This window comes from Apteryx rowi, unplaced genomic scaffold (genome assembly GCF_003343035.1).
Source record: "Apteryx rowi isolate R43461 unplaced genomic scaffold, aptRow1 scaffold_15, whole genome shotgun sequence".
Taxonomy (NCBI): domain Eukaryota; kingdom Metazoa; phylum Chordata; class Aves; order Apterygiformes; family Apterygidae; genus Apteryx; species Apteryx rowi.
Window position 1 is genome coordinate 4029689 of NW_020447752.1, and position 23938 is coordinate 4053626.

The 23938-nt window shown below is 35.3% G+C and overlaps 1 protein-coding gene across 3 annotated transcripts; it reads right to left on the reverse strand.

Moving 5' to 3' along the window:
- Positions 1-211: 211 nt before the first annotated feature.
- STX2 (syntaxin 2) lies at positions 212-22265 on the reverse strand. Of its 3 annotated transcripts, XM_026058733.1 has the most exons (11): positions 22103-22263; positions 16129-16200; positions 13873-13972; positions 10526-10600; positions 9050-9123; positions 8736-8844; positions 7063-7136; positions 6814-6951; positions 5217-5327; positions 3734-3863; positions 212-2308 (listed from the first exon to the last, which is right to left on the reverse strand). In XM_026058733.1, exons 1-10 carry the CDS (start codon positions 22130-22132, stop codon positions 3780-3782), a joined length of 867 nt encoding a protein of 288 aa, XP_025914518.1. In that variant the 5' UTR covers positions 22133-22263; the 3' UTR covers positions 212-2308; positions 3734-3779. The 3 variants fall into 3 exon arrangements, with proteins under 3 accessions (XP_025914518.1, XP_025914520.1, XP_025914519.1); XM_026058735.1 differs by lacking the exon at positions 10526-10600 and having other exon boundaries at positions 22103-22265; XM_026058734.1 differs by lacking the exon at positions 3734-3863 and having other exon boundaries at positions 22103-22264.
- Between the last annotated feature and the right edge of the window lie 1673 nt (positions 22266-23938).

The window sequence follows — 23938 nt, forward strand, 5'->3', positions numbered from 1 at the left end:
CTTATTCAGTATCATCTCTACACCTAATTTGCTAATTTCTACACTTTTTTTGATTAAGAGTTTCAGGAAACACACTATTAAAACTTCTGCTCTAAGGCCTAGATATCAATTGTTGGACATGTGTTTACAAAAACATACCAGCCTTATTTAAACATTTACTGGAAATATTAACACACATCACAATAACATCATAAATATAAAAAGTCACAAGACACTTGCTTAGATAAATTTATTAATGCATAGGTTAGAGATTTCCTCCCCCCCCAATATTAACAGAAAAAAAAAACCAGCAAAAAACGAGAGGTTCATGTGAAAAAACAAACTTGTTGAGGCAGCTATATAACAATTAAAAAAGTATTGAGTGGCCTATTCAAATTTCTGGTCTACTTGGTCAAATTCTTGCATTAAAAGTAGAAAATTCAACATGACTATTTCGGGGGCCATTTTAAATAACCCGCAATTAGACAGCAAAACAGATTTTTTTTCCCTGAACTAATCTGTGTATTTCTATAAATAATATTTATTGATAAAAATCTAGAAAACTATAGAATAAAATATATTTTACTTAAAATGAGTTAAGTCAAACAATCTCTCCTTACTTTGTACGTAAACCTACTCACAACCATTGGTGAGTGTTCTGGACTTAGAGGTAAAGTAATCTGTTCATTATAGAAGCTCATGGTTTTCAAGAGCCTTCTTTATGGCTGGCTTGCAAAAGACAAATAATAAGCTTTTCTACATATTTGACATCTCATTAGATTCAGTATATTCACAGTATATTTGGGCAGCAAAAGCAGGAGTATTCATACATACAATACACATTGTAAACCTTGCTGAACTTCATGAAGGAAATCAAAAGGAGTGAATTATATTTTAGTGAGTTACTTTGATCTCAGACACTTTCAACAAAATATAGGTTTAAGTATTCTAACCATTTATAACAGTTATTGCAGTTAACATTATCTGTAGTTGAAATAATATCTGGAAACATTGACAAATGTAGTTTTAGACTGTTTAAGAAGGCACCCATTATACTTTCTCTATTTCTCTTATAGTGTAAATATATCTACATATCTACATGGATATTCTTAAACAATGAGAAATCAAAAATCCAAGTGATAAATATTTTACACAGAAGATAAAATAAAAAATAACCTATAACATTAAATGCAGTTATTTGGTTACATTTGAAGTCTTCCAAGCTTTGCAAGCTATCTTTATAACAGATATGTATACACTAAAACACTTCATATATGTTATAATTCATAAGTTGAATAACAAATCAGTGTCTTAGTTTGCATTACATTTGGGAGTTTTCTGAGGGGGTTCATTTGTCCCTATGTGCTGTATTCACACACCAACATAAGCAGCCTTCTGAAAATAAAATCTTGATTTGGCTTTATAGAGGAAAAAGTGTGAATTTTGTTGTATTCATATGAACAGTAAGGCTAAACTGATCCATCAGTTCCATTTGCACAAAAAGGATTATTTGTAAAATTACCTGCTAAAGTTCAAATTCTGTGTGCTTTGTTATTTCATTCTTTTACCACAAAACAACACAACTACTTTTCTGATTATACAGGCAAAGAAATATTTAAAGCAGTTAACCTTAGTCATGTTGAAAAAAAATTGAAAGTGTAAAAAAAAAAGCAGCTTAAAAAAGAAGTAATGCAATAGGCAGATAGTTGAACAACAGTCCTTTTAGGATAAAATATTTTAGCAGTTGTTGCAGAAAGAATTTTTAGGTATAAAGCTTAGATAGGTTAAGGTGACTGAGTAGTTATTAAAGGCATGGCTACATCTCTTATAAAAATGTTCACAAGAGTGCTAACAGAAGCAGCACTGATACGGTACTAAAATTCTTAATTAGAATTATATTAGCAATAGAGAAAAAAAGCCATACAGTCAAAATTCATTGTCTCTTAACTCCCTAATTAAACTGTTTATAACACTGAGATATGAAAAAAATTAAATTACTTTAGTTCAAAACAATTAAGAACAAGTTTCAGTCTTACAAATGTATACTTTATGATGAAAATCCATACATATCCTCATTCATTGTGATCTTCATTTATGAGCAAACATTAAGAGTGATTTTCTTTTCATTTTAACCATTAGTGATAGGTCATTATCATGCAACAGTGTAAGGCATCTTTCACAACAAATATTTCATTTTACTGAAGATGAATTTTTGAGTTTCTGAAGGTTCATAACTCTTGGAATGTGCTTGTTATGATAGTGTTGTTGCTAGGATAATCCCGAGTATCAGAAGCAAGACAGTTACACATATAATTATGAACATCACTTTCTGCAAAAAGAGAAAAAAGTCTAGATTAATGTACCTCATCAGATATATAACACTTTAAATATATGCATACTGACAGCAAATTAATAATGCTGATAATCCAAACATTGGAAGTATTTGGATTTTCTTTTTAAAATTACTTACTGCCATTAGTTTTTATTTGTTAGTCTTTTTTTTCCTTGCAGTACTTATGTTAACTATATAGTGTTTTTACTGACACTTTATTGAATACCACTAACTGCCCAATTGTGAAGGTTTGAGCAGGCTACAGATATTTATCCAAGGAGAATGGCAGTAAGCAAGCGTTAGGAATCTCAGATTTTAACTTCATAAGTAAATATTCACTATTGCATCGATTTCTTTAATGATACTGACAGAAATTGTATGTGAGTACTAATTATTCTATAAAGGAAAATATAGAAATGTTACACAGATAGCTATAACTTGTAACTATCATTACGTATACCTTAGAAAAGAAAGTGTTCTATTTGCAAACTCTGAAGTCAGGTCAGGTATTTCTGACTATCAGCAATATAATACAGTAAATTTTGCTATCTGCCTATAAACTTAAGACTGTAGCTGTGACACCATAACTGAAAACTTTGATATTAAAAAGATGTTAGTAGAGACAATTGAATTTCTGATTACTTCTCTGAATTGATATCTCCTATAGCACTTTATAACCATGTTTTCAAGATATTACATATAAGAAGTTGAATTTCTGCTGAACTCACGAGTGTTAAGTACTATTATCTTCTTAGCCTGACTAGATAAAGTGTTATTTTCCACAAGAAATGGTAGGTTAGTACAGCAAAAGACTGAACATCCAGAGAGATGTTCATCAGAGAATTCTGAAACATATCCTCATATTCAGGTTAGTGTCTTTTGCAGACATCCTTTTATATATACACTGTTACATCAGACTGTTTCATCAGGTCTAGTATAAATAAAAAAGCTTCAAAATAGGAAATTTTAGGATGCCCTGCAAGGTAAAACAGTTAGCTTCAGGGTTGTAGGTATTAGGCAGCTATTTTTCTTGAAAGTTCTGTTTAAAACCATAGAAAACCTCATTTGATAAAGCTCCAAGTGTAACTAATATTCCATCTTACTTCAGGCTGTTTGCCAGTGTGAACTTTCAGTATATAAAGAAAACTGAATGCATTATAAGACATTAATTGGATGTTTTGTCACTTTTTCTTATTTGTTGACAAATCTTACATAACATGGTTGCATTCTGTAAGTTTACTGACTTACCACTAGATGTCACAGTTTTCAAGAGTCACATGCATAGAACCTTTAAATTACAGATGGAGAAGACCCACCAATTCAAGTCCACCCCCAATGCTAACGGTAAACATATTAAGGGTTAGTATAACAATAATTGTTTTAGCAAGTTGTCAGAGCAAAATTAGTTGATTAGTTACTTACTGCCACACTGGCAGGAAGGCATGCATGCTGAAGTTATATCTAAGCATCACCGAACACCAACAGACAAACCAATAATTAGAGCAATTATGGCAATCGACACCAATGACACAATGACAATTATCCATATTTTCTGTCAAAAAAAATAAGTTTTTTTAATCAAACATATTAAGACTTGCACTAATTTTCAAATTTTAAAATATTCAGTTCTTAAATCCAGACATTTTTATTAAACTCACAGTACTGTCAAACTGAGGTAAGTTTTTCTGTATACTCCTGCATGCATAATTATAAACATTTTTCTAAACAGTTTTTACAGGTAAACTAGTGTGAATAATACCTAAAAGCTGTCTCATTTCAAATGTATTCAACAGCTATCAAAACAGGAAAAGCTGTGGTTTATGAATATATAAGAAATAGGATTGCTGACACTTCTTAACATGCCAGTTACAGGTAAATTAAAAAAAAATTAAATATATGTAGATATCTGTCTATCTATATATAGATATACTGTTCCCTCAAATCCACCTCATTGTAAAAAGCTTCAGCAAATTTCAAAGCATTTGAAAAGGGGAAATAATGTCAAAGGAACACTTCATTCACTCTGCAGTCCAGCACATACAATTACAAAATTTAAAAAGAAATTACTTAATAGTTTGTCCTCAGAACATGTTATTTGGTTGGCTGATGGAAAGAGAGGTATTCAGGCATAAAAACAGTTTATGCAAATGCATAAATGTTGCTTTAAACATAATTCCCCAAAAGTTAGATAAGACACGCACCCTTTCCAGAGAAAGGATCACCCCAATTTTACCCCAATAGGGGTAAAAAAGCAGTCCTCTGTAAAAAGAATAGGTTATGGATGGAATTCTAAGAAGTAATGCTGCTTCAGCAAAACTAATGATTATATTTTTCCTGTTAACATGGTAATTTTATAGCTACACATCCAGATAAGTTTGCCAGTTTTGAAGACGCAAAAACATTTACGTTTATTTAGAGCTTGAATAACTGTAGGTATCACAATAATTCATAAAAAGGGCCTGTGGAGTTATCAACTAGCACAATGTATTAATCCTTCTTTTAAGGGTTTTCTGCTCTGCAACCACAACTTTAACTGTTCAGTTTTTGCTGTGTGTGAATTACTATTTATTCTCATTATACAATAAACTTCTGTTCTCTAAAGGTACTACCAAGTTTTAATACTAAAACTACCACACAAATTCAACACATTGACACATTTATAGCATTGTTATAAATTAGTATATGCTACAGAAAGATTCAAAGAACTTCACAAAAAAAGAAGAAATCAAAACATTTCTCATATTTTCTAATCTAATTTTAAATACTACAACTACGAAGAAGTAAAATACATTTATTGATTCTATCTTGTAGGGCTGAGTACAACAAAATCAGCTAAAAATGAAGGTCACTTCATATTGTGCAAAGTTAATATGATCATTAGCACAGTTACAAAAAGATGGCATACCCTTCGTGCTTTGCTTTGATATTTAACTGCCTTTTTTGTCTCTTCTTTAGCATGCTCCACATAATCTGATGCATTCATCACATTCTTTTCTATGTTGTTGATCATTTCACCCTTAAAATGAGATTATTAAGAAAAAAAAGTTTTATTATAGGAATCCTTGAAGCCTTGTTTAATGAATCTAAAAGAAAAAAGGCTATAGAATATTAAGAATTATTTTAAACACGTGTATGTTTTAAGTATTGTGACTGACATTTTCTGCATTGACATGTAATGGAAAAAAGGGAATGCGAAGCAAGGTCTCCAAGTTCTAACCCAACAAGAAACAGTCATAGGCAGGGCAGGCATTTCCCCCTCTTGCAGGAAAAAAATACTGAACACCTAAAACATACCTTTAGAAGCGAGGTACGTTTTAACAGCTGATCTAAAATTGACATATTAAAAAGGTCAGAAAACCCTCATGTGCTTGGAAGCAGGCAAGGATAACTGACCATTTTGACAGAAGATTAACAGGTATCTAAAAACACACACTGAGCAGTAACTTCAGGAAGCAAGGTTCCTTGCGACTGAGGGTTTAGAATGCCAGTACATAACAAGTTCAAATTAATTATGATGAATGAACTTTGGTAATGAAATGGAGGATCAGTGAAAAATTATGGTAGATTTATTACCTGTGTTTCTGTCCATCAGAAGAAATAATCAGCAGCAGTAAACAGCAAAGCATTAAAGAATGATGCACAAGTAGCTTTTGTTCATTTCTAGCTTCATGTGAAATATATTTAGTTCATTAAAAAACTGCTACCTATTTTCCTTGGCTATAAATTTAATATCAAAGTAACATAAGACTTCTAGAACCAATTAAATTGATTGTCCTTTTCAGGACAATTCAACCTACATTGAACAGTTTCTCTCCTGAACATTAATCTTTTCACTTCACTGCAGAAGTCAGATAGTTTTAAGACCAGAAGTATTTTAGTCAGAAAATTGGTATCTGAAGACTAAAAATAGCATGAATTCACATACATCATCTTCTCAAGATAAATCTTATAAATGTAAGAGACTACTTGGATGACTTGTCAATCAATCCCTTTACATTCATGTTAGTTATAACAGAAATTATATCTTTGTATTACATAGGGGTTGCATGCATCCTTCCTAATGCACATTTAATTCTACCACAGCAGTCCATTACCATGTCTGTGAGAATCCTAAGCAAGCTTCCAAGATACTAGCTGACATTCAAGGAGTTGTTCTTTCTTACACATACACAAAATATTCAAGTGTTTTGCAATATAAGCATATTGAAGTAAATACTTAGAGTAGACTTTCTTTTCAGCTGGGCATACTTTAGTTATCTGTAGCACATACTATCAGTACAGACATTTGGCTAGATTGTAATTAGTCTAAAACAAAACAAAAAACCTTTAGTGACTGATTTTCATAGGATCTACATCACTGCGATTAGAACATAACAAAAAATTACACCTACAAAACCACTGCAAATAACACATTTGTATTATCTGAATATAATTGTTTCTGCATATTTCAAAGAGGAAGACTGAAAAAAAATCCCACTTACATAAAAGTGCATTTAGTTTACCTGAGTCTCAACAAACATAGCCATGTCCATAAACATTTCATGTAGTTCCCGTATGCTAGATTCCAGTTTCATAATATCCTTGTGTCGTGACTCAATTTCATTCAGAGCTTGTCTAGTAATTTGAGAGTCTGATATAATCTTAAAGAGAACAAAAAAAGATATGGATGTAAACAAGTATGTGTTGATGTATATCTAAATAGCAGAAGAAAGAGAATGGATGACAGACATTACTGGACCAGAAATACGTACATCGGAAGTAAAAATTGAAGGATTACCACTCTCTAACATTTCTTCCAGTTCCTCATCAGTGGTGGTCTTTCCAGCTAAGATAAAAATAACAGTACATCATATAACATCAAGTTATTTACTATTCAACATACAATTTTACCATTGCAGAAAGGGCAACAATTTCAGGAAAATTGTTATTTCAAGTATTTTTCAGGATAAAACAAGGTAGTCTTTAGAACTTGCAAGGTACCATTTTGCATATGGGAAAATCAAGTGATAGTCAGAAAACCAGTATGCTAGATTCAGTGTTAGGATAAAAGAATTCTGAGGAGTGGGTTTTTTTTGTTTGTTTTTTGTAGAGGTAGATAAGTTTGATCAAATACATTTACAATGTACATATGAACCCTGTTCAGTGGAGTATTTTTCTTCAGAAAGAATAGCTTGAGATATACAGTATTTATAAAGCATTCAATATTCACCTGTTCAATCATGTCACATTGGTATCTAATTTACTTCCCCCCCATGCTTTGGGCAGAGAATGAAATCTTTATAGAAATAGGATTTTAACAACACAGGATTATTCACATTCCATATAGAGAAAATGATTACCCACAGAGCACTCTCACTTCTACTTTTCATAATACACCAAACAATTTACTTCTGCATGTTTATGCAAACTGAATCCTATCTATTGCAGTGAGAAGACAAATGCAAATGTTATAAGTTACATGGCATATGCAAGTGATTTCTATTGTACAGTTTTAAAGATTACACATCATATACAGACGTGCAATTTATTTTACATGGGAAGGGCAGGGATTTGTAGTACCTTACATAATTCTGCCCTATCAAGTGAAAATTACAATTTTAATATTTTCCTAATGCTAATACCCAAGAATGCTGCAAAACCAGCTTTAAAATTTTTAGTGCCAAAGAAAAACTAAAGTCTCAAACTGAGTCACAACAGCATTAATTTGAATGAGCTTTTAGTTTGGGGTTGTTTTTTTTTTCCTCCTCCAAACATAAGGGTGGAGAGTAGTGTAACTTGCCAAATAAACTTCACTGAAATGGCTGAGTTAAACCATGCTTAGCCTGAGAAGCAAATGAAAAAAAAAAAAGAGAAGCACATGAAAGGCAGTCCTCTTACAATTTGCTAACTTTTTTGTTTGCATTTTTCATTTAAGCAGTATATGTATTTATCTTTACAGGAGATATTCACAAAGGTTAATTTTAGGTACAAGAGGTTATGGGTGTTTTAGACACCTTCTGGGCTCAGTGGAGTGGATACTGTAGTTCAGAGAAGAGTTCAGTGCTTTTCTAATCATGAATGGTGGAATAAGTTCATGTGAATCAGCAAACAAACGATTAATCTAATGGCAGCACTGGTGACATGTCAGCTGAATTTAACGGATGTTCTTATTGACGCAAACAGCATAACAAGAGTGCTGTTTAGCATGTTAATTTTGGAATGGTTTTAATAACACTTGCTACAGAACATTCAGTGTCTTTACAACTGTTCTGAAGAGTAAGAGTTTATGCCACCTGACAGAATTGTTTCTTTTCCCTCCCATTCACATGCTTCAAGAAGATGTCCAAGATGTATGATGGTTTATACCATCTTTAAGCAATGAGAAACAAAGGGAGGTTCTAACAACATAATTCAGCTTTTTATAAGTAGTATTCAGGTCACTTACTTATTTCTAATTGTCTCTGTATCCGACCTTTGCTGCGTTCTCGAAAAAGAATTTGGGTCTCGTTGTATTCTGTCATGACCTCCACAAACTTGCGAGCTAATACCGAGTGCTGGTTTTTGAAGATTAAAAAAAAATATGCAAAGTTTTTTGTTTTTTTAATACAACAAATGCTACTGCACAACATTGAAAGTGGTATTAATTTTCCATGAAAACAGAATATGAAGTTCTGAAACTATTTCAGAAAAGTGAAACTCATTATCTGATTTAGTAAAAGAATCCTTTTTATTTTTTTTAAACCGATTACACGATCATACCTGTGTTTTTCGTATCCTGAGGTCCACTGATGTCCGATTAGCATTCTCGCCCTGATCAAAACTTTGTTCAATAGCTAAGAACAACACAAGAATATAAGTCAATGTTCAGTTACTCAATAGTATAGATCAAAGTTACTTTGTAAACACTACTAATTATCACTTTTTGGATATATAATCCCCATGCAAACAAGGTTTAATTTTTCTTGTGTTTTGTTTTTTTTTTAATTCAAAAATTACTACAGTTGGTACAGATCTTAAAACAGAGTAATTGATTGAATACTCTTAAGAGACAGACAGCTGTCTATTAACCTCAACACATTTCAAAAAGTCTAACAAAATAGGTTGCTCCTACAGTTTATATGATAAACACCATATCCTAGTGCTTATGGAAGTCTAACAGAACAAAAGCATATACTAGTTGTATTCTAGTAACATTCAAACAGTCAACACATTTTAAAACCAACGAACAATTAAGGACATGCCCACAGAGTAAAACCACAGCAAAATTAGCTAGTCTGAATTTAAAAGCAATTCCCTATGTAGACATTTATGCCATGCAGACTGTCTTTTGCAGTTAAACTTCTTCCAAAACACAGTATGACCAAAAAATGGCATTTCAGTTGCAGAATACATTTCCACACAGAGAAATTACTTCACATTGTAATTTTCTAGGTTATTTCTCCAAGTAAACAAGCTCTTTGTATTGCTCCACAAACTACGCAGTGCTGAGACCTGTATTTTTCAGCTGAGAAGCATGCCAAGGAGGGATGAAGTAGAGGACACTATGTTAGTGAAATTAGCTGTACATTAGTTGTTTGTCTGTCTCTTTTGGAAAGGTAAATTATAGGAGAATGGGGTTCAGCTATAATGCTTAGATCATGGGGCAAGATCCTTGGGTACATGGAAGAGGCACTATAGGAAAAACAGGAGGAATGCAGTAAGCTCGTGATCTCTAATGGTTATGTTCAGAAAAAACAAAGGAAAAAAGGGTCCTCGTTTGCATAAGAGGGTAGACTCTATAGCAGGAATGTAAAGAAAAATAAGGTATGGGTTTGGGGTCCTAGTTTGAATATGAAATTGAGGAAGATAGAAGCATGCCAAGCCTGCTAAATCCGGAGCTCTGATCATTACTTATAGCACTTGTCTTTTCCAGTACCAACAGAACTGTATCAAGCTGAGTCTGGAACTCTTACAACAAATAGAGACAAAAAACAAGCCTGCATAAACACTGAAACAAAAAGTTGAAAATTTTGTATTCAGGACTCAGTGTTAAAGTGATTAAAATAATAAACCATACACTGCATTTTCTTAAAATTTGGGGACTACCAGGAAAGAGGCATACAATACTATTTATGCATATATAATAGCGCTGTTAAACTTTAGAATTTCAGCTACAATGCAAGGAGTATATAACATGTATTTAGGATATTAGGAGTGTTATGTTTGATGGCAATTCTATTTCTCCTCCCTACTTACTCTTTAGCTTGGCTCGGATTTTATTAGCAGTCTTCTTTATTTCTTCATTTAATTCTTCGAGTTCTTCCTTTGTTCCTTTAAAAAATTAATTTTTTCAGAACCATTAGTTATTGATAACAAATCATTAAATCTCTCTTTTGGAAGACATTCAAGTCATCATCTCTAGACACTTACTACCTACGACCAGGGGAAATGAAGTAGTTGGTAAGTGACATGAGTATGATCATTAAGAAAGGTATAATTTTTAGAAAAACAACCTGCAAATGCAAACATTCACTCCCAGGAATCTTATTCAATTGAAAAAAATGAACTGGGAGACAAAGAGATCTGATTTTTAGGCCTAGTTTCATAACATCGGCTTAAGATGTTCCAACTAGCATGGTCACTGACTCCCAACCTCGCACTGCAACATATCACCCAACTGTAAGGGCAAGATGGCAACAGGAACTTTTTAAACTGGCATTGTTACCATATTATGGACTCATTTGCTGAATTAATTTGGACAATTCATTTCATTCTCCCGTGCCATTGGGTAAACCATTTTAAAAAAGTGAGGCTAGTGTTTGGGTTTGTTAGCCATTTTGTTGTACTCTGGAAAAAACTAGGAGACCACAAATTACTCTTATTGATTCCGAGTTTATCGCTGTGGTACCTCTCTGTTTGTTCCTCGTATCAGTTCTTTGATCTTAACTCCCTGGTGACATTCATCCTGCTTTACTAGTTTACAGCTGCCCCTACTCTTTTCTCTCAGCAATCTGTGGTGGACAGAGAAAAATCAATTTAGCAGCACCTGTTTGTGCAGGGGCAACCATTAGCACTTGGAGGAAAGCTGCTGTTGCCCAAAGAAGCAACTTAAAAGGGGAACCAGGAAATCCGGACTGGCCATTGTGGTGGTGGAGGCTGCACCACTTCAATTTTTCCTTGGAGCAATTATATCTTATCAAAAAAGATGTCTTTGCATTAAAAAGATTTTTTGACATCAGCAATAAAAAAAAACTTGCATTGCCAACATCATCATTAAATGCAAATTCCTCAAAAACTTGAATATTGAACTAAATGTAACCCAAATAAGCTAGGGATGGTTTGTAACTCAACCTTGCAATCCCATAATCACATTCAGTGAAATCATTCAGAGGAAAAAATGTATGATACTTGTAAGTATTTTAAATTAGATATTTATAATATCATTTTATCAGATTTCTATTTGTCATGGTGGGCCATTAAACCTGGGAAATGTTACTACCAAATCACAACCTAAACCAGGTGGTAACATTTCAAGCTTTTTTTTTTTTTTTTTTTTTAATGAACATAACACTTCCAGGGTAATATTTTTTGCTAGTCAAAATGAAAGTTCACTGAAGTTTATCAAGTGAAAATATGGATTCATCTCAAAATACGTTTTGTTGTTTATCACAGATCCATGCATCTTTCCCTTATTAACATAACTGTACCATGCACTGCCTATATTGAAGAACACTATACAGAATACCCACAAAGAGCTTAGCTAGATTTCTGTTCTTAGATTTGTGTTCTGATGACACTAGATTCACAAGAGCCTAAATTACTTACAAGCAATGTCATGTTCCTACACAATTCAGATGCATTATTGAGCACAGTTTTTAGCACGAACACAAGTTGATGAATTAGCTCAGACCACAGATTTTAAGCATTCACATGAACCCAGCTGACTTTGCTGCAGATTATGTAACCCTCACTCTGCTGGCTGAAGTACAATGGCAGTAACTCCCATGTCTTGGCCATCACTGGATTTGGAAGATGATGTTCCCTTGCAATGTAAGAGACATTTTGAACATCTGAATTTTATAAGTAGATTTTAAAATGCATGCAATGCTACTGTTTTATCCAGTTTCTCATCAAATACTGGCCCTGTGAATTCATTTTCCACTAAGTGTGTTGGCAGTTTTTAAAATAATGAGCAGGCTGTCCCTTGCTGATAATTACAGGCTGAAACAGTATTACTGCTTGTATTAAGACTTGGCAGATATGGCAAGTGCCAGACCTGTGGTCTGAAACCTTTACAGAGCCCCTGAAAACTATTTTAACATGAATATAAACTTGATGAACAACTTTCAGGAAAACAATCACAATAGCAGTTAAAACATCTATTCAGTCAAAATATTCTCATTTATGTATTACACACTATTGCATTAACAGGTCACTTATGGTTTGAGTCAAAAAAAACAAAAAACACAAAACACAGTACTTTCATGTTTAAATCAAACCTATCTCTATTCCTTTGCCTATTCCTTCCTCCAAACTCTTATGCTTAAAACAGAATAGATCAAAAAAGTTAACAAACTATTTTTCCCCTACCTGTTCAAAATGCTTCCTCTTAAACAACTCTCTAGATAGTAGGAATATAATTATTCAATATATTACAGAATTTAACTTATGGTTCCTTTATCAATAGGCTGTCAAAATCAATGTGAGGTCTTGTTCCTCTAGGCACAATTTTTATTAACCTGAGGTTCATGGACCACATGTGATTGGCCAGACACACACAAAAAAAAAAGAGTCTGCAAAATCATTTGCAAGAACAAAAATATATACCCATTCACATACAGGCAAACAAATTAAGAGGAAAAGTTAACATCCAAAGTTCAGTTTTCACCAACAAGAAGCTAAAAGTTAGGCTACTGCTGCAATATTCCACAAAAATATCTCTGTATCTTTCCCAATCCTTTCTAAACAAGGAAACAACCCCCTCCCCCCCCAAAATCCCACAAACCTAGGCATACCTTGAACTAAGTGAGTGAACCCATATTTCTGGGTTAAGTATGGGTTACTTTCCCTGAGCTTTTAAGTGCTCTCTTCAGAAAGCACACCCTAATTTTCAGCTATGGGGTTACAGCCTCTAAAGATAGAGCTCCAGGATAGAACCCTTACTATCTGAAGCAGCTGGCTGGGACTATATACCACTTTAGACAGGGTCCTGCCCCTGCTGAAAAAGAAGGTGACAGCTGCACCGTGTGAACTTCAGTTGACAACATCCACATTTTCAAAAAGAAGAAAAAGAAATGGCAGTAGTCTCCAAGTCTCTGAAAACACACACAATTTCAATATACCACACTAAGCTAAGTTTTAGACTAGCATTGGTGTGGATGATGCAACAAATGTTGTGAAAATGCTTATTCAAATGAGAATTTAAAAAGGAAAAATAAGTAAAAATTTTCATTATGTTTTCATCTGAAATATTTAAAGAAATATATTGCATTAAACTTTGCTTTTTCAATATCTGCTCTGAAGTTCTATTCTGATACATAGCTAAAACAAAATTAATTTCCAAATATCTACTGACACATATGAAATAAAAAAGTGATACTTACTTCCTTCAGGATTTGGCGCTGACAGGATAATGCTGTGCTGCTTCTTCACTTCTTCCACGTTTTGTGCTATTTTTGCTATATTATTTCTAAGTTCTTCAACCTAAAAGAAGAGAAAGATATGGCAATGAAAGCATTAGAATAATTCCATGTGAATGATTCTTTTTTTAAAAAAGTTTTTGGTAATAAAAATCTTCAAACATTTTACTGCAGCATTAGTAACTGACAGAAATCCCAGCATGTGTATAGGGGCCTGTGTCCTGTGTTGACATTTAAACAGCTCCTTACACAAGTTTTTTATTTATTTTATTTTTTTTAAACACATGGGTACTTATATGCTATACTGGACTGAATAGCAATATACCTAAGGCAATTCAGAAAAGCATTAAACAGTAGAAATCACACTCCAGAGTCCTCAGTTATTTGTTAAAACAGAATCTTTTCTAAGAGCTTTACTACAATTTAAGTGAGAGGAACATCATATATACCATACTATGAAATATGGAATAACAGGTACCTACTACATACTTTGCCATCAAAATTATAAACTTAATCACGAAAAAGAGTCTGAAAATGGCCTCAAAAGGTATTTCAGTATATTCTCACATTTTGGGAGGAGGAGATATTTCATAGGCCTATAAGCAGTGTCTCCACAACCTCTCTGTGCAAGCTATTATAGTGGTTCACTATTCTTACTTTTAGAAAGGTTTGCTACTGACAAGCCTGGCATTTCTGGCTGAAATGAGTTTTACTACCTCTCTGATTCACCAGAGATGTGAAAAACATTATCTCCTCCTTCAGCATTCACACACTTGATAATGGCTGAGGGAAGTTACTCTTCTTTGGAACCACCCTAGTTCTTTCAGTCTTTCCTCATTGATTATATATTCTAGACCTCTTGGCATTCTTACTGAAGTTCTTAGGCTCTTTCCAACCGGTCCACATCTTCCTTGAACTGTGATGATTACAATGTTCCAGCTGAGGTCTTACCAATACTGAACAGATCAAGTCTACACATACTCTATAGGTCATCCTCCTGCTCACAACCAAATGGTTCCCTGCCCTCCCTTTTTTCACAGAAGCATCGAGAAACATTTAGCTAAATTTATGTCTGAAGGAGAAACCTTAAGTGCAGTAATCTGGCAGATTAATAAATCAGATAGCTCCCTACTAAAACTGACAAATATTATTGTAAATTTAGAATTCCAAATTTGAGTGCAGTGCATTTTACATAAAATGTCAACTGCATACATAAGTTCTTCCTTTTCATTCCTTGCTGCAAATCAGCATGAGGCATAAGTTTCTAAACAGAACTCAGAACCATTTTCAGTACAGGTTCCAGTGAAAAAGATGCATGTTCTTGTAGAGATAGCATAAATATCTTTTTTCTGTTTTTAGAGAATTCAGAACGTACTCTTATCACATTTAGTTATACAACTCTAAATAACATCTTCCTGACTAGTCAACCAACCTACTCAAGATTCTTTTCCTTTTAAATATTCTTGCAATTTTAACAGCCCATGTATATATAAACATGCTCAGTGATAAGCTTATAAGTTCCATGGAAGCTCTTCTAAATGCAGTCATTTCTTAACATCATAAACTATCAGCTGCCTATGACATGTCAGAAGTACAAATTCTCTTATGTTTAAAAGCTATGAAATAGAAAGCTTCTATTGAAATAGAAGCTATTCTGTAGGATACTGGAAGTAAACATCACAAAATTCTCTTTTTATTACTCCTCACATAGCAAGAGCAGATTAAACGGGCAGACACTACTATAAAGAGTGAAAACTGATACATATTTCTAGGGCAAAACTATATTGCTACAGTTCTGTCAGTTATCCAATCTGCAATTATTTTTAAAATAATCTGATCACTAACATTACAAGCAATGTCAGCTAAATGTCAAATAGTTATTATTTTTTTAAACAGGATTATTTTTAATAGCAAATAGATTCCAAATGGCCAACAACTTAAATGCCACTATTCTTCTTACTAGAAGAGATTTTAAAATTCTTTAAGCAAATTCCTCATAAACAGGGCATAACACATTTTTATGACTGCAGTGAAGACAGAAAATACCCTGAAATAAACAAGCAAAAGAGTTAAAACCTTACCATCATTTGTTTTAGCATATTGCGCAGTATATTATTGGGGGAGAGGGGAAATAAACTTGAATTTAATTAAGAATATTGCGACAAGGAGAAAAAAAATGCTGCAAGTCTTTAAAGCATGGTGAAATCTATACAACTTTACCTGCTGGAAAAAGTCATCCATGAAATGGTCTTTTTCAACAATAACTGTCTCTCCATCTTCATTTCTTTTACACTAAAAAACAGCAAAACAAATCAATGAAATAAAACTCAGGTTTCTGTTCTGAGACCACTGAGACTTCTTCCACATTGCTACTGCATATATATTTTTGTTGATAGTCTGCAAGGTCAAAAAGGAAGTTTTCTTCTTGTGAGGACTGTAATCTAAGGACAAATAAGCAGAGAGGTCAAAGGAAGTCACCTGACTACCATGAAGTTGTGAATGCTAGGGCATGTACTCCTCTGTAAACAACTTCAGGACAGAATAAGTCTATTGGGGATTTTAAAGTTTTCATTAGTTGTCATAAAAATTATTAAAATACAAATTAGCACAAAAAAATATACAAATGCTCTCTCACAGCATAAAGATGCATCCAGTTAGTCCCGTGTGAACTGAAAATAATACTCAGTTTCACCAATACTTAGAGACAATATATCAAATCCTCTCAAAGAAATACCAAAAGTGGTGTTGAAGATTTTCTGACTTGTGATGTAATGAGCCAAGCATCTAAAGAAAACCTGTAGAACAAAAGCTATCAACATCTGCTTACTACTTTTTGCTCTTGGGTACTTTCAATGATCACATTCCACACTGATTTAGATAGAATTATGCTATACTAAACTGTACATGCATTACAATCTAGAGATCCTCAGAACAGTAGCCAGTGAGACAGACGCTCCGATGACACACTCTTACTGGGAGGGTTACTCTGGAGATCTGTAAATCCCCTGAGTCATACTTCCCTAACCCATGAGCAAGCCTAGTAGAACAAGTGAGTCTTGACAAAGATTTAAATTTGTCAAAGGAACAGAGAATTAACATGCACCACACAAAAGCACAGAGTTCTAGCTTTCATGTTTTCTAACTCACTCTGTAGAACACAGACTGTTTGAACCGCATATAATCAAGATTAGAAAAAAATATTAATTACTATATTTTACCATACAGTCTAGGGGTTAACTGATAGAAAAGACAAACTACAGGTTAGGTAATATTAAAAGAAATTCATGCCCAAACCTTCTTTTTCTCACAAGCCCCTCTGCCTTTGATCTTTCAACATCCACTTTCTGCTCTTCAAACCCTGATCCTATTATCCAATAATCCCTTTGCTTCTGGTTTTATTAAATTAGATGAGGTGTGGATTATTTGCATGACAATTCTGCAGTTTAATCCAATGTCAAAACATTGCTATTATCTAATAAAGAAGGTTATTTTAAATGATAATCTAAGCATCGAAATACTAGGGAGTACCCCACATTTTCAAGGAAAGTTATTATTTATACAGTTGTGATGGTTATTTCCCTGCAAATTCAAAAAGCCTATAAGTCCCTATATGATAACATTATAGCAAGAAATAATCTGGTTTATATATATATATATATATACACACACACACACATAGACACACCACTTTAGACAGGATCCTGCCCTGGAGATATATATATATACACATATTCAGGGGAACCATAATGTCCCAACTGAAATAAAAACATTAAGATGTTATTGCTCTCCTGCACCATTCTCCAGTCATCCACAATGCCATATCTCTCCAAAGACTTAGGCAGTGACTCATTTGGGGGAGGTGATTGTTGGAACTCAATCATTAAAGAATTTATCCTTAGAGATTTTGCTGATTAACAGCCCTGCTTAATGAAAATAAGTGAGGAAGACAGTGCCCAAAAGAAGTCAATCATGCAATTTCCACCCATATCAGAGACTGCAGTGCTAGAAAGCTACCAGTTATAATATTTAAGAATGAGTTACACTTCAAAGAAGTATAATTTCATTAGCTACAGAAAAGAACACCTTCTGCTTATATTTACTGAGTAAAGAATGAAATTTCCAATTATTTATAACAAAATTTTGTATTACACCAGTTAATTGAAATAAAAACAATTAAAATAGTACCACAGTGTCCCATCCGACTCCCACCCTGAGGATGCAGCAGGTTTGTCACTGCTGCATATACATAATAGAAATCTTTAAGATTTCCTTTAAAAAATGTCTAGAGAACTTACAGGCTAATTAAACTATGCTGCATAAAGTTATTTGGCATACCAAAAAAAAAAAAAGCATCTGAGGGACAGCAAATGCCAGATTCACAGCTACCCCTGCAAACTGTAGCTTAGCTCTCTTGTACACACACGCTCCCACATTATTCAGTGAACTAGATGGGCATAAAAGGAAGTAATGCTGACAACACCGAAAATAGCCTTTATGGTTGCCTGTTTCCATTAACTGATTGCTTTTGTTATTCAAGTAATCTTCTTTTACTTACATATTTTAATAAAATGTAGAAATTTTTTTTCATATGAAAGTCTATCTTTTAACAGACTACCATTTTTACATGACATCTTCTACATTAAATTTAAAGTTTTCCCAGCCTCTTCTATTCAAATACTTTTTATTAGAAAATTTATGACACCAGAGGTATTGATCTAAACGTCACTGAATCTGTGTGTTAGGTGCACTCCTGACCATGAGCACACAGGTTTCCAGTTTTTCCTTACAGCATCAGTCTTTCAAAACATTTTCTTTATCACAAGTTGTGAGCCTTTTCCCTTACTGAGGGCCAACCAGATCTGTCAGGCACCTTTGGCAGGTCAATCATGCATGTTAGTAGCATTACTGCACAACATAGAAAAAGATCATATGGGGACCAACCATAGGAAACAACTTGATGCTGTTATGGCGTGGAAAACTCACAGCTCATTGTTAGAAGATTCTGTGCTTAAACAAAGATTAATGTAAAAAATGAACTCAAAAGCAGCAACTCAGTAACTTTTTTCCTCCCTCTGAAAAAGCTCCTTTTGCAGTTTTTCCTTACTACTACAATTCTACCAATTTTAAGTGTTGTGACTTTGTGGTTCTTTACCCCATTCCTAAACTGAGCTTTGGGGGCATTAAGTGAATGCACAGGAGTTAGTTCACAAAAATCAGTGCAGTTCTGTTCAAGTTATTGTAAACATCAAATTTGCTTAGGCAGAGAAGGTTTATATTGTACATCTTCTTTAAATGGTATAACAAAAAAATTTTGAACTTTTTATTAACAGACCTTTAAAAGGACATCTGTTTTTAATACCTGACACTGGCTAGATGTGCTGAACTTACTGTCAAAACACAGATCCTATAGCTCTTTAAAATATTAACAGTCATTTTAAGGTGGTCTCGTAACCCCAAACTGCAAACCATTGAAGGCTAGGAGAACAGGCCAGGGAATCATTGCTGCGTGCTTGTTTTGCTGTTCTGTTCTTTGCTATGTATCCACTATTGACCACTATTGAAAACATCATACTGGATTAGGTAAAACTTTTTATTCTCATTTTAATCTTACACTCATTTTGGCTAAAAACTACCAAAATCCACCTGGGACTTGATGAATTGGCCAGTCAATTGTATTAAAGGAATACAAAAGAGAGCCAACAGTTCAAACAGCTAAAAGTTGTTCATATAGGCCTGCACAGAATAATTTGGAAACAAGACATGAAAATAACCCCTCAAAAGTGAACAAATAAACGTAAGGCTGTTATCTTCTGAAAATGTGTGTACATTGCAAGACTCTTCCTAGTTGAGAAATAATAGGAAGCAAAATTATCTGCATGTCTACACCAGTTTCTCTTTCCAGAAAGTATTTTAGCACTATTTAACTGATACAGTGCATGAATGAAAGTATCCACAAGTAAAGATAGTTTCACATGTCAATGGAGCATGAACATGAATAAGTAACATTTCTCACTATTCTTTATAAAGATAAATCTAAGAAAAAAAAATCCACTTTAAGTGGCAAAATATTTTTCTTGCTGTCAATTACGATTCAGGAACACGGAAATTGTAAACTTAAATGTATATTTCTTCTTAAGGGAGTACTGCATTTATTTAAAGTGTGGACTGGTTAAATTGCTACGACCTCTTAGTGCAGCGTATCAAGTCTTTTAAGGAAACAGGATGGAGGTAGCTTTTGTATAAGATATAATCAATTTAATACAAAATAACACTCTCACATTAAGGCAAAAGCTTAGTAATTCCTGAAGATCCTGGAGGCCCAGGCCTGTTTAAAAACTGCAACATACAAACACTACCCTTTACTTAATGATTTTGCCAAATAAAATACAGTGCAACTATACTAATTAGACCAAAATGGTTTGGCAAATAGGCAAATAAATGTTAATGCAGTTTGCATTATTTCTAGAGATTATTTATTCCTTTTCAAAACAATTTTATCTAAGTATGATCAAGGAAAGAGTCACTGTTCAAAGTGTTTATAGTAGTAAAGAAAAATCTTTCACTTCACCAAAATTTCATCTCTTTTGATATTTCAGATAAAGAAGCAAGATTGTAGATGCTACTTCAATGAATTCCCTGTGGATATCAAGTTTTACAAAGGCCATCTCCTCTGGTATGTAACTTCTCTAAACTTGTTGCTGACAGCACGCTTTCAAGTAATAAAACATAAGTTGGATCTTTGATAGTTTCTGCCTTCACTCAATATTGCCTTCACTTTGCTCTAGTTAGAAGAAAACCTTAATTTTAGGTCCCTTTGCTAGTTGTTGAGTTTTACAGGCTGTAAAACTCAATTTTACTCTTGAACATATGAAGCACCTGACAAATACTGACCACTGTGTTTACGATTAAAGAAGTAGTTTGCAGCAATGGTGCTTTTAGATGACAAATACTAAAGCTGGCCTAGAAACCCCTATGTACACAGTTATTTTAAAAGCTTCTAACAATATCTAAGCGAATGATTTTTATTTTTTAAATCAAAGACAGACCACTGCTGCTTCTCCGCAGTCAGAGAAGGCTACATGTTTAAGATTATAAATTAAAAAGCAAATTCAGATCATTTGGTGCTTCCTTTTCCTGGAAAGAGTGCACATATTCCTACAACCTGGACTAGTTTAGAAACAGGAAATAGGAGAAGTATACCTGAAAGAAAATAAACTTTTCTTTAGCATGACTCTTATGTATCTTTCCTGGTAAAGACACTGTAACCTAATTATGCAAAAAACTTTTCAAATGCCAATCCACCCTTTTGGAGAGGAAGGCAGAGAGACTAGTAATCCTACTGCAGAAACATAGAGCTTCTAAAATGTATTTTCTGGACCATAAGATATGAATTTAATTTTAAGACAAATAAGCCACAAATCTGTACATACCTCAGCACAGGGCAACTCCTACATATATGTGGAGTCCTAAAACTATTAGAGACCCCTGTGTGCTCTCCAATTTCATTTCTCCTTAGAATAAAGTCAAATATTCTTTTATTTTGATCAAGCCACGTCCTGTTGAAAACAGACAACGCAGTACTTCCCTCCAACTCTCCCTTCTTTTTTAAGGATACTGCTTTTAAAGCGCGAATAAGGGAAAGAAAAAAAAAACGAATAAACATTTCCAACTACCATTTTGTAAACACACGCAAAACAGGATCCGCAGATAGCTTTATTTGCTGATGAACGTATTACTGGTTAAACAGCTCCAAAGCAGATAATCTATCCCACTACACCGTGGACAGTTCGAAAACAAAATGAGTTTCCCCAGTTTATCCGTCATTCAGAATATTAATATTTAAAGCGTGCTGGAGGTCAGGAAGAGGAGGGAGAAATTAACCTATAAGAAGTCGGAGGCGCTTGAAGTTTGCTGCAAGAATCCCCAGGCTCAGAAGCGCCTTCCCATCCCCGGGGAGGAAGTTCTCCTCCTCCCCGCGGAGGGAGCTGGAAAACAGCGTGCGGCAGCTCGGACCCTCCCTGCCCCCAGGGACGGGGCCCAGGCGTTGCCTCGGCGCAGCCGGCAACGGAACATCAGCGTTCCCGCCGCTGACCGTTACCTCGGGCGGCGCCCCCTCCCCCTGCCCGGGGGGCCTCCCCCCCTCTCCGAGCTCCCCGCCGCCCACCTGCCCGGCGACCCCCGCCCCAGCCCTCACCTCTGCCAGGTCGGCCAGCCGGTCCTTCATCCCCGCAGCCGCTCAGCGCCTCCCCGAGGCGCCCCCGGCTGCTCCTCGCCCGCTGCAGAGGGCCGGCTGCGCTTGGCCCGCCGCCCGCCCCCCCGCTCTCCTTCGGCCCCTCCTCGGCCGGGCCGGGCCGCGCCACCTCCCCGCTCTCCTTCCGCGGTGCGAGGGGCAGCTGCCACGCCCCCGCCCACAGTCGCGGCAGCGGCGGCCCCGCTCCGCGCATGCGCCGCGGGGGAAGGGGGCGGGGGCAGCGATGCAAATCCCCGGGCGCGGCCGCGCGGAGTGGCCGGGCGCGGCACCCGTCCCCCGGGAGTGACGTCACGGCGGGGCCGAGCAGCTGGGCGGGGCCGAGGGGGAGCGGGCTGCTGCGCTAATGTTTGCAGGGCGGCACGTGGGAGCGGTCGGGGAGGCGGCGGCGCGCAGCGCAGCGCGTCGCCGCAGGCTTGTTCAAGGCGGGCGCTCCCGAAGGTAGGCGTGCTCGGTGCCCGAGAGCCGACTCTTGGGGTTCCCACCCCCAGCAAGCAGTGCTGCTAGACGTTACAACAACACAAAATTTGGGGAGACTATCGTGAGAGAAACAATTGTAAAAAGTTGCGATATGGTTACTTTTCAGTTGTATTTTATTCTTCTCTGGTATGTGATGTGTGCAGGCTGCAATCAGACTTCATGCAATTCATGCTTAGTTCAAAAAGTGAACAGACTGTTTCCTCTCCTTACTGACAGTTCTGCTCATCACAGGCCACAGGCACTTCCCTTTGCTGTTCCGTAATGTTAAACTGTGGCTTGCTAGTCATTCCGAGAGCATCTAAGAATGATCCACATAATGACAGGAAAGTAAAGCTGCACACTCATTCTGTGGAACAGAAGATGAGCTGTGGACTTTTTTTTTCCACCATTCCACTAAAATGTGCTGAGAAACATTGCCTTTTAGTGAGTTTATGGTCTCGGGTAAAACACCAAAAACAATGACCACAAAGCGTCACAGGAGAACAGATTAAGGATTTTGCCAAAGTCCTAAATCAATGCAATAACAGATATGCTTTAAAGGCCTGGGAGATTCTAGAAAACAGCATAGACATACCATAGAAGGCATAAAGTCCTTAGTGGTCTTGTTTCTTTTTCTTAGGTGCTTGCTAGCAACTACTACTTCAAACTATAGTCCATTACCTATAATTATTAGTTAGTATCTCAGGTCTATCATATATAGATTTTATCTCCAAGTTTATATGTTTAGCAAATGTAATTTCTAAAAATGTTAATTTTGGATGCTGGCCATAATAATCCAATAATGATACATATTTTCTTAGTTGTCTTTAAACAAATCTACCCAGGTGCTGGATCGGGAATTTAAAGTTCCTGAATTAGCATTGTAAGTTGCTATAATAACAGTAAATTGTTAGAATGAAAGGTTCTGAAGTTTTGTTTTCTGAAAAATTTTAGATCTGCATCAGACCTTCATCACTGGCTTAGTAAGTGCTTATCTATAAAGTCTCTTAGTTAAAGCTAGAGTCAGACATGCTTTCATTCCTAGAATGGCTATTTTATTCCTTGGGAAAAAAAGAGTCTGTCTTTTCAGTTCTTTTTTTTTTAATTTTACTATGATCCATATTACCTATCCATGTTGAAAATGACTAATTTCCCCTTTAAATTTCATGTATCACCTTTAACACTAGTGTGCAGAGCTCTATTCCTATTCAAGCTAATATTCCAGACATTTCCACAATCAGTGCTTTAACTGTGAAGCATACCTATATTCCTTTTCATTTCTTGCTGGCATACACTGATGTTGTCTTCTAGAGTTTGCAAAAT